Source organism: Clupea harengus, chromosome 15 (assembly GCF_900700415.2).
Source record: "Clupea harengus chromosome 15, Ch_v2.0.2, whole genome shotgun sequence".
Taxonomy (NCBI): Eukaryota; Metazoa; Chordata; class Actinopteri; order Clupeiformes; family Clupeidae; genus Clupea; species Clupea harengus.
Window position 1 is genome coordinate 20327712 of NC_045166.1, and position 15760 is coordinate 20343471.

At 46.3% G+C, this 15760-nt stretch overlaps 1 protein-coding gene across 2 annotated transcripts; it reads left to right on the plus strand.

The window, feature by feature from the left end:
• Window positions 1-55: 55 nt before the first annotated feature.
• Window positions 56-15345, plus strand: smek1 (SMEK homolog 1, suppressor of mek1 (Dictyostelium)). Of its 2 annotated transcripts, none has more exons than XM_012832066.3 (15): window positions 56-1435; window positions 1979-2034; window positions 2514-2612; window positions 3091-3708; window positions 6359-6436; window positions 8203-8319; window positions 8726-8842; window positions 9254-9385; window positions 9765-9867; window positions 10114-10272; window positions 11372-11541; window positions 12159-12301; window positions 12564-12754; window positions 13021-13280; window positions 13647-15345. In XM_012832066.3, exons 1-15 carry the CDS (start codon window positions 1294-1296, stop codon window positions 13764-13766), a joined length of 2505 nt encoding a protein of 834 aa, XP_012687520.2. In that variant the 5' UTR covers window positions 56-1293; the 3' UTR covers window positions 13767-15345. The 2 variants fall into 2 exon arrangements, with proteins under 2 accessions (XP_012687520.2, XP_012687521.2); XM_012832067.3 differs by having other exon boundaries at window positions 12162-12301.
• Window positions 15346-15760: the final 415 nt, after the last annotated feature.

Below are 15760 nucleotides of genomic sequence, written 5' to 3' on the forward strand. Positions count from 1 at the left end.
TGTAAGTAAGTAAAAAAGTAGGATGTTTAGGATGTCTTGTGTTAATAAAATTTGAATGGACAAATATTGTTTTAGGCCCTGGTACATTACAGTTTTGAACTGACCCTCTGACTGATAACTTCCATGAATTCTACGACAACAGATGATATGCACTGTTCCTTTAAATTGTGGCGGGCTGCCCTGTGGTTGCTGCTCAGGAAACCCCGTACTGGCTTTCTGAGGGGACCCAAGATGGCTGAAAACTCACAGTGGGGCTAGTGTTTATTCAAGTAAGATGCTGCAACCCTTGCTAAAACAGAGGTAGTATATGAAATATAGTGATCCGGAAATATAAACGAATACATCGGTTCGACTCATTATATCTTGAAATGTTTATATGTTGATGAGGAGACAGGCTGGTCCCCCCGCGGCCCATAGCCAGAACATGGCGGAACACTTGGACAAAATATAGCAAGCTAGCTAGCCTGCTAGCTTATTATGAAAACATTACTCTAAATGCGACTTTGTCTACACATAAAAGGGCCGAAGGTGTTCCGATTGGGGAACTAGCGCTATCGGATTGTTGTTTTGTTTTTTTGAACACGACTGGACATTACATATTTTTAAATGTGAAACGCTGACAGATAGCTCATTAGCTAACTTGCTATGCTAGTTAGCTAGCAGGCTATAACGTTAACGTTATTGGTGGCAGCTGCAGCAAACTGAAGTGAAAGGGCATCTGAATTTTTTCCTTGTCGCACTCCGAATGTGTCCAGTCTGCAACGTTTACTGACTATAATTAACAACACCCAAGATATCTATGGCAAATGGTGACTAGCGATTGTGCGGGTGTAGTCATAAAAAAGGTTTATCTTAATTGAAGGAGAATGCTTCCGAAAGTGCCACAAGACAGCCACCACTGTACTAACCAGCAACAGTAGCTAACCTTAACTATTGTCACTGCGAGACATAAGTTACGGTGCTACTAGCTAGCACACTTGGCTCACTGGTGTGTAAACATTTATTTTGATAAGTGTTGCAATATTAACACCTCTGACTTGCCACGATCACATCATCTGGCTTTGTTCCTTCTCCAAACAGCTCAGTTTCACCACTGTAACAACACAGGTGACTTAAAGTGGTCTGCTGGTCAGTTAACATTAGCTAGCTAAGGAACGTTAGCTTCTTTGAAGGGAAACTTATTGGTAAGGACACCTAAGTGGCGCCGGGGAAGGAAAGTGTGGTCGAGTTAACTTCACCACCGGTGAAGTGACCCCAGGTGTAATATTGGAAACAGCCAGACCGCCTGCAAGGATGACAGACACACGGCGGCGGGTAAAAGTGTACACCCTCAACGAGGACAGACAGTGGGACGACCGGGGCACGGGGCACGTTTCCTCGGGCTACGTCGAGAGGCTGAAAGGCATGTCTCTGCTGGTGCGCGCCGAAAGCGATGGTAAGCTTACAAAGAAATTGCTATTGTTAATTTAAAACTTAAAGTTATAGGGAAAGGGGAATAACAAAAACGTATCTTGGGGTGTGTTTACTTACATACTTCCTGGTGAGAATAACGAGCCACCACTAGAAAGGCTGTTGCGTGTTAGTTAAAACTGAAAGTCACTACGGGGTTGAGTGCATTTTTATACATAGCGTAACATGTTGCATGCACTTTGTGGAGTGGGGTAGTTCTGTTACTACTAAGATTGGTTTAAACAGTGTGATCTCGGAGGCTGTGAGTTATCTCCCGTCAACCCATCTGCTGCACAGGGACTGTCAACACCTACTTCTTATGTAACTCTCCAGACCTGTGAATACTGTTAACACAGTGGAGTCTAAACACAGGCAGAGACAGATACTTTAAAAATATATGTCATTTCAATATATTTCAGAGAAAATCAGTGTAATCCACCAAGATAAATAAATGCAGTATTTCAGAACAATTACCATTTGTGGTGCTGCATCTATGGCTTCTTTTTAAACTGGGATTTTGTATGTGCAGGATCACTACTGCTGGAGTCCAAAATCAACCCAAACACAGCCTACCAGAAACAGCAGGTGAGTGGGAGCAGGTGAACCCAGGGGAAGGGAGGAGGGACGGCCATGTGTACGTTGGATGAGCAGGACAGTATTGAGCTTTCTGCAGATGAGCAAAGCCTAAATGTATACATAAACTAACTAAGATGAGCACGTTGTGACTGTTTATTGGCCTTGAGGCCAACTCCAAAGTTATTTTGAGACTGTGTATATTATTAATGGCTTTAAATAAAATTGAATTAATCACGGCTGGTTCAGTTTGACAGACAGGGGACTTGCTAGTTATGCAGTGTTAAGTGTTCAGTCCAGTCTAATGGCTTAAATCTGAAGCAGCTGCTGCTTGATCTTATCCTCATTTTCCAATTTACAAGCTTGTCACCGTTTTAACCACTTTACTCTCATGTTAGCAAAAATCATATAACATGAATTGTGATGTTTCATCTATCTCCAATCCCTGTCTCGCTCTCTCACCTTCTTCCCCCAATGTTTTTATTTCATAGGACACATTGATTGTCTGGTCGGAAGCTGAGAACTATGACTTGGCGCTCAGTTTTCAGGAGAAGGCTGGGTGTGATGAGATCTGGGAGAAAATATGCCAGGTGACTACATTTCCCACAACTGTCTCGCTTACATTTCACTGTGACTGTTATCTCCTTGTTTCCATGATCACGGCCTGTGTACCTCATGGCTTGGTTTGACTTTGTCCAGGGTGTCAGGTAGCCGGAAAAAGCCCCTCACAGACCACTGCCAGCTATAGCTGGTAGTGGGTAATGTGTGTGTGTGTGTGTTTTGTTTTTGTGCCTTTGCAGGTCTTAGCAATGCTCTAGTCTCAAGCACAAACAGCTTCACTTTAAACACTCTGGTATGCCTGTGTGTGTTTACGTTTGAACAAGGGTGTGTTTCCTATGTGTTTTTATTGTTATGACCTATATGGATTTATGCGTTTTGTGCATGTGTTAGAAAAGCATTGAATTGTGTACAGTTTAGTTTCCTTTTGTCCCTATGCATTTTCGTATATATTCATCATTGTTTGGCACTCATTTTCTCCCTGTGTATTGTGTGTGTGCGCGCGCGTAGGTCCAGGGCAAAGACCCGTCGGTGGATATCACACAGGAGCTGATCGACGAGTCGGAGGAGGAGCGCTTTGACGACATGTCGTCTCCGGGCCTGGAGCTCCCGCCGTGCGAGCTCTCGCGTCTGGAGGAGGTGGCGGAGCTGGTGGCGTCGTCGCTGCCGTCGCCGCTGCGCCGGGAGAAGCTGGCGCTAGCGCTGGAGAACGAGGGCTACATCCGCAAGCTGCTGGAGCTCTTCCGGCAGTGCGAGGAGCAGGGCAACCGCGAGGCGTTGCACCAACTCTACGACGTGGTCAAGGGCATCTTCCTGCTCAACCGCACGGCGCTCTTTGAGGTCATGTTCTCCGAGGAGTGCATCATGGACGTGATTGGCTGCCTGGAGTTTGACCCGGCACTGCCGCAGCCGCGACGCCACCGCGAGTTCCTCACCGGCACGGCACGCTTCAAGGAGGTCATCCCCATCTCGGACCCCGAGCTGCGGCAGAAGATCCACCAGACGTTCCGCGTGCAGTACATCCAGGACATGGTGCTTCCCACGCCGTCAGTGTTCGAGGAGAACATGCTCTCCACTCTGCACTCGTTCATCTTCTTCAACAAGGTGGAGATTGTGGGCATGCTGCAGGTGAGGGGAGCGGATATACACACACACACACACACACTCTCTCTCTTTCTCTCTCTCTCTCTCTCTCTCTCTCTCTCTCTGTGTTTGTCATTCACAGAGGCACTCTAGCGTTCATTTATTCACACACAAACCATACATGACAATGTGACCATACCCGCTGTATAGAACTAACACAACACGGCCCTCAGTTGCCATCAGTCTGCCTAGTAATCTATAGATCTTGTGTATCCTAGGTTACTGTCATAGACGTAGATGTAGTTATACGACTGATATGTGTAGGAGAACAAATTATCTCGGAGTCTCTAAGATGCATGCATTGTGGTGACAACACAGCTGTGGTCCTTCTGTTTGCGCATGTTCATAAATGGCCCTCGCTCCATACTTGCTTATGGTAAGGATGTGTGTCTGGGAAGGGGAAGTGTGTTGGGATAATTAAGACTGTACTGCACAGACTGAACATTCCCAATCACATATGCCAGTGAGACCAATCTCAACCTTAATGTTGATGGAGTGTGTGTTTATTTTGTTATTTTAGTGTTAACGATGCAGCATTGATTAGAAAAGCTTGGTGTGTGTGTGTGTGTGTGTGTGTGTGTGTGTGTGTGTGTGTGTGTGTGTGTGTGTGTGTGTGTGTGTGTGTGTGTGTGTGCGCGCGCGCGCGTGTGTGTATGTAATTGTAACTCATCATTTGGGTGTTTTGTTTTGGTTTGGTTTGTTTACTTTAATTTGTGTATCTGATTGCTAGCTCCCGCTTTTATCTGTCAGCCTGTGTGTGTGTGTGTGTGTGTGTGTGTGTGTGTGTGTGTGTGTGTGTGTGTTGACAGTCGACAAGAGTGCGAACAGGGTTGCTACGGTGAGACAATGTTGTTTAGGTGCTGAATGAATGTGCCACAGTGTTGGCCCTTTGATTGGGTGTGGGGGAGGGAGGACTTGAGGAGGAGGGATCTGATTGGCTGTTGCTTGCTGTCAGGTGACATTTGGGGCACGTTCCTGCCTGGGAAGAGAGAGGAGGAGGAGGAAGGGGAAAAAAAGAAAATAAAGAATTGAGAGGGTGGTGGTGTTTCTATGGAAACGTATCAAGACTGTTTTCAACACTAGACTGTCTCCCTCTCTGCTTCTTGAACAGAAAGGCTCAGTGGCGAGTGCTAGAAGCTTTCTCACACAACACACACACACACACAGATTTGCAGATTCACACAGATTCTAGCTTGAGTTAGTAGTTCCACAGGAGACTGTTTTTACCATCGAAAGGTCAGGACGACTTAGTGGTCAATCATTAACCAGACACACACACAACAATAGGGAACAAGTGAAGATGGACGAGAGAAGGCTGCGTGGTCTGGGAGACGGACAGAAAAGAGGTAGAAAAATAGAGTGATGTAGAGAGGATGGGTAAATGAAACAAGCAATAATATATATATATATAAAAACAATACAACCAACAAAAACCAGAATGGGGAATGGTGGCAGAGGGAAAGACAGGTTCCCTCCATTGTTGAAGCTGAAGGAGGAAGAAGCTAACTGAGAAGTGGAGGCAGAGGAAAAGCTACAAAGAGAGAGAGAGTGAGTGATGGATGGATGGATGGATGGATGGATGGATGGATGGAGGGAGGGAGAGAGAGAGAGAGAGAGGGATGGGCTGTAAGAGAGGTTGAGGGATGGAGGGAGAGAGGGATAATCTCTGTGTGAGAGAAAGAGACAGGCAGATGGAGAGAGAGAGGGATGTTGTGTGACTGTGTGAGTGTGAGAGAGAGGGGGGATGAAGAGAGAGAGGAATGATCTGTGTGAGAGAGAGAGAGAGGGGGGATGTTGTGTGACTGTGTGTGTGTGTGTGTGTGAGAGAGAGGGGGATGGAGAGAGAGAGGGATGATCGGTGTGAGAGCAGGATGGAGAGAGAGGGTTACGTGCCTGTGTGTGAGAAGTGGAGGGAGAGAAGTGTAAAGTGGGAAGCAGAGTGAAAGCTAGTTTACTGCTCACATGTGACCCCATAGATCAAATGCACCATAACTCAACCCGTCAGAACTCCTATTCACGTTTACAGCGCAGATGTGTAAACACCAACACACACACACACACACACACGCCCACACACATACACGCACGCACGCACAGGCTGAACCCAGCTCTCTGATTGTAGTATGCCTAGAGGTTTTGTGTGTGGAATGTTTTTTGAGCTACTAGAGGGAATCAATATTTCTTGAACCAAAGCTGTGTATGAGACAGTTATTTTCTCAGTTTTGCATCGCCCATTTTTCCATACATTATATGGAGATCTCTCTCTCTACACCTCTTTCTCTACACCTCTCTCTCTACACCTCTCTCCCAGTCTCTTTCCTTCTGCTTCACACCACTTATCTCTCTCTCCCTTTGGTCTGTGGGAGGAGCGATTTGTAACAGTTAACAAGAGGGACTGGTTTTCAACTCCTGACAAGGATTAGTTAGATGTTTTCCAACAGTGTCTGTGTCGTGTCTCTCTTCCTCATTCCATCTTTCCGTCAGTGTCCGTCCCGCCCCCCCCCCCCTCCCCCTTCCCAGTTGAAATACCCTTGGTTGCCATGACTGTATTTTTACAATATTGGTAAAGCACTGAACATATTCTCTCTCCACCCCCCCCCCCCCCCCCCCCCCCCCCCCCCCCTCTTTTCCTCAGGACGATGAGAAGTTCCTGACGGAGCTCTTTGCTCAGCTAACGGACGAGGCCACCGACGACGACAAGCGGCACGAGCTGGTAGGGTGACATCAGCCGCGGAACGCCAAACGACAGTAAAGGCAATAGAGCGAACAATAGAGATGGGCGGTTTTGACGGCTGTCAAGGGTTGGGCACATGACAAAGCGGTTTGTCAAAGCCTGTTTGCCCTGTGGACTGAGTCTCTACACAGATGGAGTAGTCACTCAAGCCCCATAAGGGAACAGGCCACCTCAAAGAATTTTCACAGAAATTTCACAGATTTCCTTGGGTTATAAAGCCACAATAATTTTGCATGTATTGGAAAGTTTCAAAATGCCTGTAGGACGTTAGGCGCCTGTTACAAATATCTGTTTAAGGACCAACACACTGCCTGTTTCCTCTCACATTAAAAAGCCATTATTGTGCCGTTATTATGCTGTATTGGCATCATGTGGGAGTAGGAGCCGATGTCGTTAATCCGGCAGATTAAATCCGTCATTCTTCCCCCTTGCAACCTAGTAACAATAACGGCAATCCTATACCATAGCATAAGTGGGAATGCAAGTCCAGTCTTTGTGAAGGGAAAAGTGGAGGGGGGGGGGGGGGACGTCTTCCTCTTAATGCACTACATTGGTATCAGAGGAAGCCCTTGCACCGTTGATGTCCCTTTATTTCTCTCAGGACTGTCTAATGGCCATGGATTATAGTAGGAAAAGAAACAACCGAGGACGTTCGAGCTCAGTATTCCGTAAGATGCCGTTTTCATGTGGGAATGGAGACACACAGAACTTTGCTGTGATTGACGGCTAAGTGGGAATGGTAATTCGTTATCGATTACGGATTGTTTTTAATCTGGCGTTGTTACGGATTTTCATATTTGAAAGAGGCGGAACTCCAACTGTCTTTGTCCCGAGTGCAGTTTGGCATTGCTGTCACTACTACGTGTCACTACTCCGTGCTACTACTACGTGATTCAGTTACCGTGTTGGGTTGTTCATGTCTTCAGAATGAGTGCAGATTGCTTACAAAATCTGAGACTCCATTTTCATCTGGGTTCTTGTCTGGACATGACGAGTTGATGAGACGGCTCGTTTTCCTGTGTTCTACCCAGTAGGGGAGTAGTTCAGTTTAGGTGATGACTGAGAGAACCTCCTTTCGAATCAGATGCTGCTGTGGCCATGTTGAATGTGGATTTAGGAACACTTCTGCATTTAAATGGGCGCTCTATCGGCAGTGGAAACTGAGCAGGTTGTATATTGTATGTTGCACGCCTTCCTATTTTCTGCCTTATTATGATTCACCTTGATGTTAGATTTGTTTAATATGCCACTGTTTTGAGTTCTGGTATGATCTCAGCATTTATGAATTGCCCTGCCTGCAGATCTAGTCTTTCTTTTTTTTAAATTATTTTTTTAAAATAATGAAATATTGTGGATCCACGTTCATTAGCTATGTCGGTAGCCCTGTTTGAATCCAGTGCAATACACAATACCACCATGTAGGATAGGCAGAATATGGCTATGGGAACTTTTATGCCGATCGGAAGACTGATTTTAGACTCATGTGTGGTTCTCAGACTGCCCTAGTAGATATGATGTGGATGGCTCACACAACCATCTTGTATTGCTGGCATTACGTGTGTGTGTGTGTGTGTGTGTGTGTGTGTGTGTTGGAGCTGCAGTGCCCTTGTGTAAAGTAACATGCTTTTGTTGTGTGTGTGTGTGATATCAGTTTTGTTTTGTGCGTGTGAGAGAGATCTGCGATATCCTTGTGTAAAATAACACACATCCATTGTGTGTGTGTGTGTGTGTGTGTGTGTGTTCAGGTGAACTTCCTCAAGGAGTTCTGCGCATTCTCTCAGACGCTGCAGCCTCAGAACCGAGACGCCTTTTTCAAGACACTCTCAAACATGGGCATCCTCCCCGCATTGGAGGTCATACTGGTGAGGGAAGCTCTCTCTCTCTCTCTCTCTCTCTCTCTCTCTCTCTCTCTCCTTTCTTCTCAGGTCTTCTCTTCTGATTCCTGTTATGCTTTCCTGTTGCCCATTTGTCCTTTCCTTTATGTCCTTTGTCATTTGCTTTCTAACACCGATGTGTCGGTACAGAACGTTAATATCATAGTTAATATGGCTAAGACACTCCCCAGCTGTGACTGGAACATCACTACTATGAAGTGTTGTCAACTTCAAAAAACAAAGCAAGGACATTGAATTTCTTTTTCTTTGATCTGCTGTAATAAACCTTGAAATGTATTTGATGTGTGTGTGTGTGTGTGTGTGTGTGTGTGTGTGTGTGTGTGTGTGTGTGTGTGTGTGTGTGTGTGTGTGTGTGTGTGTGTGTGTGTCGCAGGGTATGGATGACGCACTAGTGAGGAGTGCGGCGACGGACATCTTCTCGTACCTCGTGGAGTATAACCCCTCTATGGTACGAGAGTTTGTCATGCAGGAGTGCCAACAGAACGATGACGTGAGTGACAGGACACACACACACACACACACGCACGCAAGCAGCCTGCAAATGTGCAAACACACACAGATGCAGACACACACATACACACACACACACACATTATAGCACCTGACTTTCCATTGTCTCAAATGTTGTATATTCATTGAAGTCCATACTTAATTTGGCAGTGAAGAGCGTTGACTGATGAAATCAGTGTGTCTGGTTCTTCTCACAAGCACACACTCATACTCCACTAACCTCACCACTAGTGTCATGGTGTACCTATTCACTTGAATTGTCTGCCTGTATTCACACACTTTTTTTCCTCTGGCCCTCTCTCTCTCTCTCTCTCTCTCTCTCTCTCTCTCTCTCTCTCTCTCTCTCTCTCTCTCTCTCTCTCTCTCTCTCTCTCTCTGTGTGTGTGTGTAGGATATCTTGCTGATCAACCTGATCATTGAGCACATGATCTGTGACACAGACCCAGAGCTAGGGGGCGCTGTGCAGCTAATGGGGCTACTAAGGACACTGGTGGACCCTGAGAACATGATGGCTACTGCCAATGTGAGAGAACACACACACACACACACGCACGGACGGACACACACACACTGCATCATGGAGCTCATTGTGCTCCTAAAGTCGCTGGCGCACCCTGCAAACATGATGGGTCACACACACACACACACACACACACACACACACACACACACACACACACATACTATTGCATTGACAGTCAGTTGGTGAGTAATGTTTTGCACAAGATTAACTGCTGTTGCCTTGTTGCTGTGTATGAAAAATATTCTAAAGTGTTTCTCTTCTCCCCTTCTTTCTCCCTGCTTCTGGCTCTCTCTCTCCATCTGATGCTCTCTGCCTCCCTCTATCCATCCATTCATCTCTCCATGTCTCTCTTCCTCTCTCCCTTCATCTCTCCCAACAGAAAACGGAGAAGACGGAGTTTCTGAGTTTCTTCTATAAGCACTGCATGCACGTGCTCTCCGCTCCCTTACTGGCCAATACCACTGAAGACAAACCCAGCAAAGGTGTGTGTGTGTGTGTGTGTGTGTGTGTGTGTGTGTGTGTGTGTGTGGCCAATACCACTGAGGACAAACCCACCAAAGGTGTGTGTGTGTGTGGCCTGAGGACAAACCCAAACCCTGGTGTTTTGTGTCTGCCTTTGGACATTGTTTGAGGTTTATAATAATATTTGGGCCCCGCTGTTGTTTTGAACACCTCCATCTTTCCTAACCTTCTCTGTGCGTGTGTGTGTGTGTGTGTGTGTGTCCCAGATGACTTTCAGACGTGCCAGCTGCTGGCTCTGATAGTGGAGCTGCTGACGTTCTGCGTGGAACATCATACGTACCACATCAAGAACTACATCATCAACAAGGACATACTGCGCCGAGTGCTCGTCCTCATGGCCTCGCAACACGCATTCCTTGCTCTCTGTGAGTCCAAAAATCCACACACACACTTTTCAGAGTTATACCCAGTTGTGTGGACATTTAGATTGCACCTGGGTTGCAACCTGGGATATCATTAGATAGATACAAACACACTCACACACACACACACACAGAACATTGCACAGGTATGCACACATATTCACCAACACACACACTTGTGAATGATGACACACTTGTGACTTTTGAATGATGTGAAAAATGCCTAAATCCCAAAATCGAGATGAGTGCCTCCTCTGCCATAACTCTAACACCAGTGCCGGCACTTACTGTCACAACCTGATCCAAGTCGCTACCCGATCCAAGTCGGGCATGCTCAGACACAAACGGTTTACGTCATAAGACTCAACATCAATATATAGGGCTTGTCTTAACGCATAATGTGGGTATATTTAACGTAATATTTAATTATGTTGTAAACGGTTTACAGCATAAGGCTCAACGTCCAACATATGGGGGTTGTCTTAACGCATAATTTGGGGTATATTTAATGTAATATTGAATTATGTTCACGTTACCATGATTGGCGGAGAGCAGAATAGTGCAGTGACTTCTACCACTTGAACCACTACCACTACGCCTCAAAATGTAACTGGGGATAGACTGTGTGATCTTCCACCTCATCTTTTTACTCCATAGTGACACCATCTCTCTCGTTTTCAAGTAAACTGTCATGTTTCGGTGAAACTGGCTGTCTTGGCTGTCTTCCATGATCGAAACTGGCAATCTTACATGATTACATGGTCGTTGTGGCGCATGCGCGGCCTGGCTGTCGACAGTGTGGGGAATTGCTGGTTATAAAAAACTAAAACCTCCATGTTCAGCTTTGGGCGATATGGCCCACATGGTCCTAGTTACTGGGGGACGGTGTATAGTTTTAATTAAGAAATGTTTTGTTTTATGTTTGGTCTTGAGTTCGAGTCGACAGAAAAAAGAGATTAAAATCGTGTTTCATCCATAACACTGGAAAAAACAGCCCTAGTTTATGTTTTGTGGTTAAATGTTATCCTTATGTTCTTAGTGTCTATATTTCTTATGTTATACTCTCTCTCTCTCTCTCTCTCCCCCCACCACCCTCTTTCAGGTGCGCTAAGGTTTATGCGTAAGATCATTGGGCTGAAGGATGAGTTCTATAATCGCTATATCATGAGGAACTTCCTGTTTGAGCCTGTCGTCAAGGCGTTCCTTAACAACGGCACACGCTACAACCTCATGAACTCCGCTATCATCGAGATGTTTGAGTACGTCCGAGTGGTGAGTATTAAGACATGAACGCACACATGCACACACACACACATACACACACAAGTCTCACACACACAAATTCAGCCATCATCGTTTCAGTATGTTTGTATGGCGAGTATTAAAACATGCCCACACTCAGCTTTGTTTTGAGTATGTCCAAGCTGTATTAACACACATACACACACACACACACACACACACACACACACACAGTGAAGAGCGTTGTGTGTGGTTTGCGCTGCTCTGCTCTGCTCTGAAGTCAGTGCCTGTTGGTGATTGTCATTGATTGAGTTTTCAGCCGTTGTAACCTGGGTTGGTCTTTCTACCTCTCTCCCTCCTTTTATTATCTCTTCTGCTCTCCTTCATCCCCCCATCCCTCTCCGTCTCTCTGTCAATCCTCCTGTCTCATACTAATTCATCTGTCTGTGATTACCATTACCTCTCCCTACCTTCCTCTACCCCCCCCCCCCCCCCCCACCTCCCCACCCCCCTCCTCACATTCTCTTTCTCTTTCTGATTCTCTTGCTCCCTTCACCCCTCCTTCTCACTCCCTCCCTCTCTCTCCCTCTCTCTCTCTCTCTCTCTCTCTCTCTGTCGCTCCATCTGTCCTGTGCCTCCCCCACTAGGAGGATGTGAAGTCTTTAACAGCTCATATCATTGAGAGTTACTGGAAGGCCCTGGAGGATGTGGACTATGTGCAGACCTTCAAGGGCCTCAAGCTGCGCTTCGAGCAGCAGAGAGAGAGACAAGACAATCCCAAACTCGACAGGTGAGTGCGAGACACACACACACACACACACACACACACACGCACACACACACAGGCTCGCACTGTTGCACACTCTTTCAGCCACACACAGATACTTGCACTCTCCATCACTTACACACACACACGCTGTATGTGTGTGTGTATATGTATATATGGGTGTGTTTGTGTGTGTGTATGTATGTATGTGTGTGTGTGTGTGCCTGTATTTATGCCTGTGTGTGTGTGTACCTGTATTTATGCGTGTGTGTGTGTGAAACTCCAGCATGCGCTCCATCCTGCGTAACCACCGTTTCCGGCGGGACGCGCGGACGCTTGAGGACGAGGAGGAGATGTGGTTCAACACGGACGAGGACGAGCTGGAGGACGGGGAGGCCGTGGTGCCGCCCTCTGACAAGAGCAAGAGCGAGCAGGACCTCATGGAGCCCATCAGCAAGTTCATGGAAAGAAAGAAACGTACGCAAAAAACCTCTCACGGTTCTTTTCTCCGCCTCTCCCTCCCTATCCCCTCTCTCTTTCTCTCCCTCTCTACTGTCTCGCTGTTATCTAATAGGTTTACTATGCTGGATGTTTGAATGCATTATGTGTTTTAACAGTGCAGTAAACGTTTGAATACTGGCTCTATAAATAAATGTTTGAACCTATCACTCCTCTCTCTCTCTCTCTCTCTCTCTCTCTCTCTCTCTCTCTCTCTCTCTCTCTCTCTCTCTCTCTCTCTCCAGTTAAAGACCCAGAGGAGAAGGAGGTGTTGGGCAAGTCCAGTCTGTCGGGGAGGCAGAGCCCCAGCTTCAAGCTGTCCTTCTCCAGCTCGCCCAAAGGCTCCAGCCTCTCCTCGTCCTCGTCTTCATCCTCGCCCTCGCCCACCTCCCACCCCGGCTCGCCAGGATCTCCCGGTTCGCCAGGGTCGCCGGGCACAACCGCCCGCAGCTCCTCGCCCGCCGCCACCGCCGCAACCACCACCACCACCACAGTCACCACCAAGGTCGGTGAACTTTGACCCCTTTAGGGCAGTGCGAGGTCCCTCAGGGGTTCATCGTGTTTCCCAAAAAGCATCGCTACACAGCTACCATGATGACTGAGAGAGAGAGAGAGCTCAACATAAAAACGTTATCTAATTTAACGCCTTGGGTAGACGCCCCACAGACCAGTGTGTGACCTCTGACCTTAAGGGGTTTCCCTCCGAGGCCGTTGTGTGTTGTGGATGATTTACTTCTCTTCCTCTCGATCTCTCTTTCATGGACATTCTCTTGTATTATGTGTCTGGAGGGTGCAGTAAATGATGAATGCTGGTTCAATAAGCAAGTCTTTAATCCTGTCTCTCTCTATCCATCCCAAAACACACTCTCAGGGTACCCTGGTGGGGTTGGTGGACTACCCCGATGACGACGAGGATGAGGACGACGATGAAGATGACTCCGACAGCAAAGAGGAGAGTCCGCCCCTGTCGAAGAAGTCAAAGCTGGGCTAGTAGAGTGCCCCCCCCTCGCCCCACCTCCCAATTTTCCACCCCCCCTCGCTCTCCTCATTGCCACGGCAACATGCCTCTCCCCCTCACGGGGGAGGGGGTCGCCTGCCGATGGACTATTTTGTTGAACTTTGTAGAACTAAAAATAAACAGACAAACTGATTTAAGGAGACAAAAAAAAAAAAGAAAACGGGAATGAATGAGAGAACGAATGCAGAGGTCCCTCCCATGGGAGGAAGCGAAGGGAACGGAGAGAGAATGAGAGAAAGAGTGAGTGAGAGAGAGAGAGAGCGAGAGAGAGAGAGAGAGAGAAATGAGGGAGTAAGCACGGAGGACAAAAAAAAACTAAAGACATGAAAAGCAAAAGGAAAAACCTCCTCGTGGATGTTGCATGAGGAACCTCCATGTTCAAGTGCCAATTGGAGACGGGAGTGAGGGACTGGCGTGTGAAAGAGTGATGGAGAGAAAGGAGAGAGAGAGAGAGCGAGCGAGAAAGAGAGCTGAAGACTGTTGCTGTGGTTGAATGAGAGAATTTTTTTTTTTTTTTAAGATTTAATGACTTTAAAAAAAGACCTGAAAACCAACAAAGCTAAAGTACTCTTGGGGGAGAAAAAAAGACACACACACACACACACACACACACGCAGGCATGCAATTAAGTGTGCACGTACACACTGGCACACACACACACACAAACACACACACACACACACACACACTCTCTGACGCAGAGACTGGTGCCCCACGTGACGTGCAGGGCTCGGACCAGAACCACACACACTGCCCCCCGTCTCAGGGAAGGAGAACGCAGTGACCCGAAGTGGGCCAGCCAATCCAGAACCAGAACCAGAACCACCACTCCCCTTCAGTGACTCCTCTATTTCTTTCTCTCTTTCCTCTACTCACACTCTTTTTTTTTTTTTTTCCTTCCTGTTTGTTTCATTACTTTTGGTTTTGTTCTTATGTTCTTTTTGTTTTTCTTTTTTTTAAATGTTTAGTTTTTAATACCAGACGGGAGACTGGAAAACACAGAAAAGGTGTTATGGTTGTCGTCGCTTGTTGATGATGTCATTGTGGCTCTCTATCTCTCTTTTTTTATTTTTTTTCTCACTCTTTAGTGGTTCTTCCTCTGTTTTCAATGCCAGCAGTGTCCCTAGTCTGTTTCTCTCTCTCTCTCTCTTTTTCTCTCTCTCTCTCTCCCCCTCGTTTTTTAAATCATCATAAAGAGGCCTGCCTTCTGGAGTTCAGGTTGTTTTCAGTCACACTTGATCTGGTTTTAAAAACCTCCCTTCGAGGAGACAGAGAGAAAGAGAGAGAGAGAGAGAGTTAAGCCCTCTACTCTAATTTTTTTTGTTTTGCCCTTTGAAACTGCAGATTTTTTGGGAAAATTTGTAACCCTTCCCCCTTCTCCTCCCCCTGTTTTGATTAAAGATTGAGTGGAATTCTAGATGTGATGGATTTATTGTCATATCTTATGTTGTTTTCCCTCTCTCTCTCTCTTTTTTTTTTTTTTCTTTTACATGAGTGTAAAAGTTAGTTGTGCGGTATATTTGGGACCATTAAAAAGATCTTTTTGCTGTAACTTTGTCTCTTCCTACTGTGCAGACTTTTCTGAGTTCTTATGACACTGTTGATGGTGTGTTCTTTAGCAAAAGGTTTTAGTACTTGTAGTCTCTTCAACAAAACACTACCTGAATGAGAACCAGCACTCTGTAAGTACCAGAAATGATGATATGCTCCGGAACAGTTTGATCATCAAACCTGATGTCACATATTTGACTGCCAGAACTGGTGTAGTACAGTATCTATCCACTGGAGGGAGAAGCCATATCAGTGAGTACTGATTACCTCTGTATCTTCTGAGGGACATCTGTCGTACTGAATGCTTTTAAGTCAACTGCTATTTTTGAGCCCATAATAAATGATACTTCCAATAGCCCCTTTCTACTGAAAGGCCACGCTGGTTAAATTAAGAAACAAAACTACAAAAAAATTAT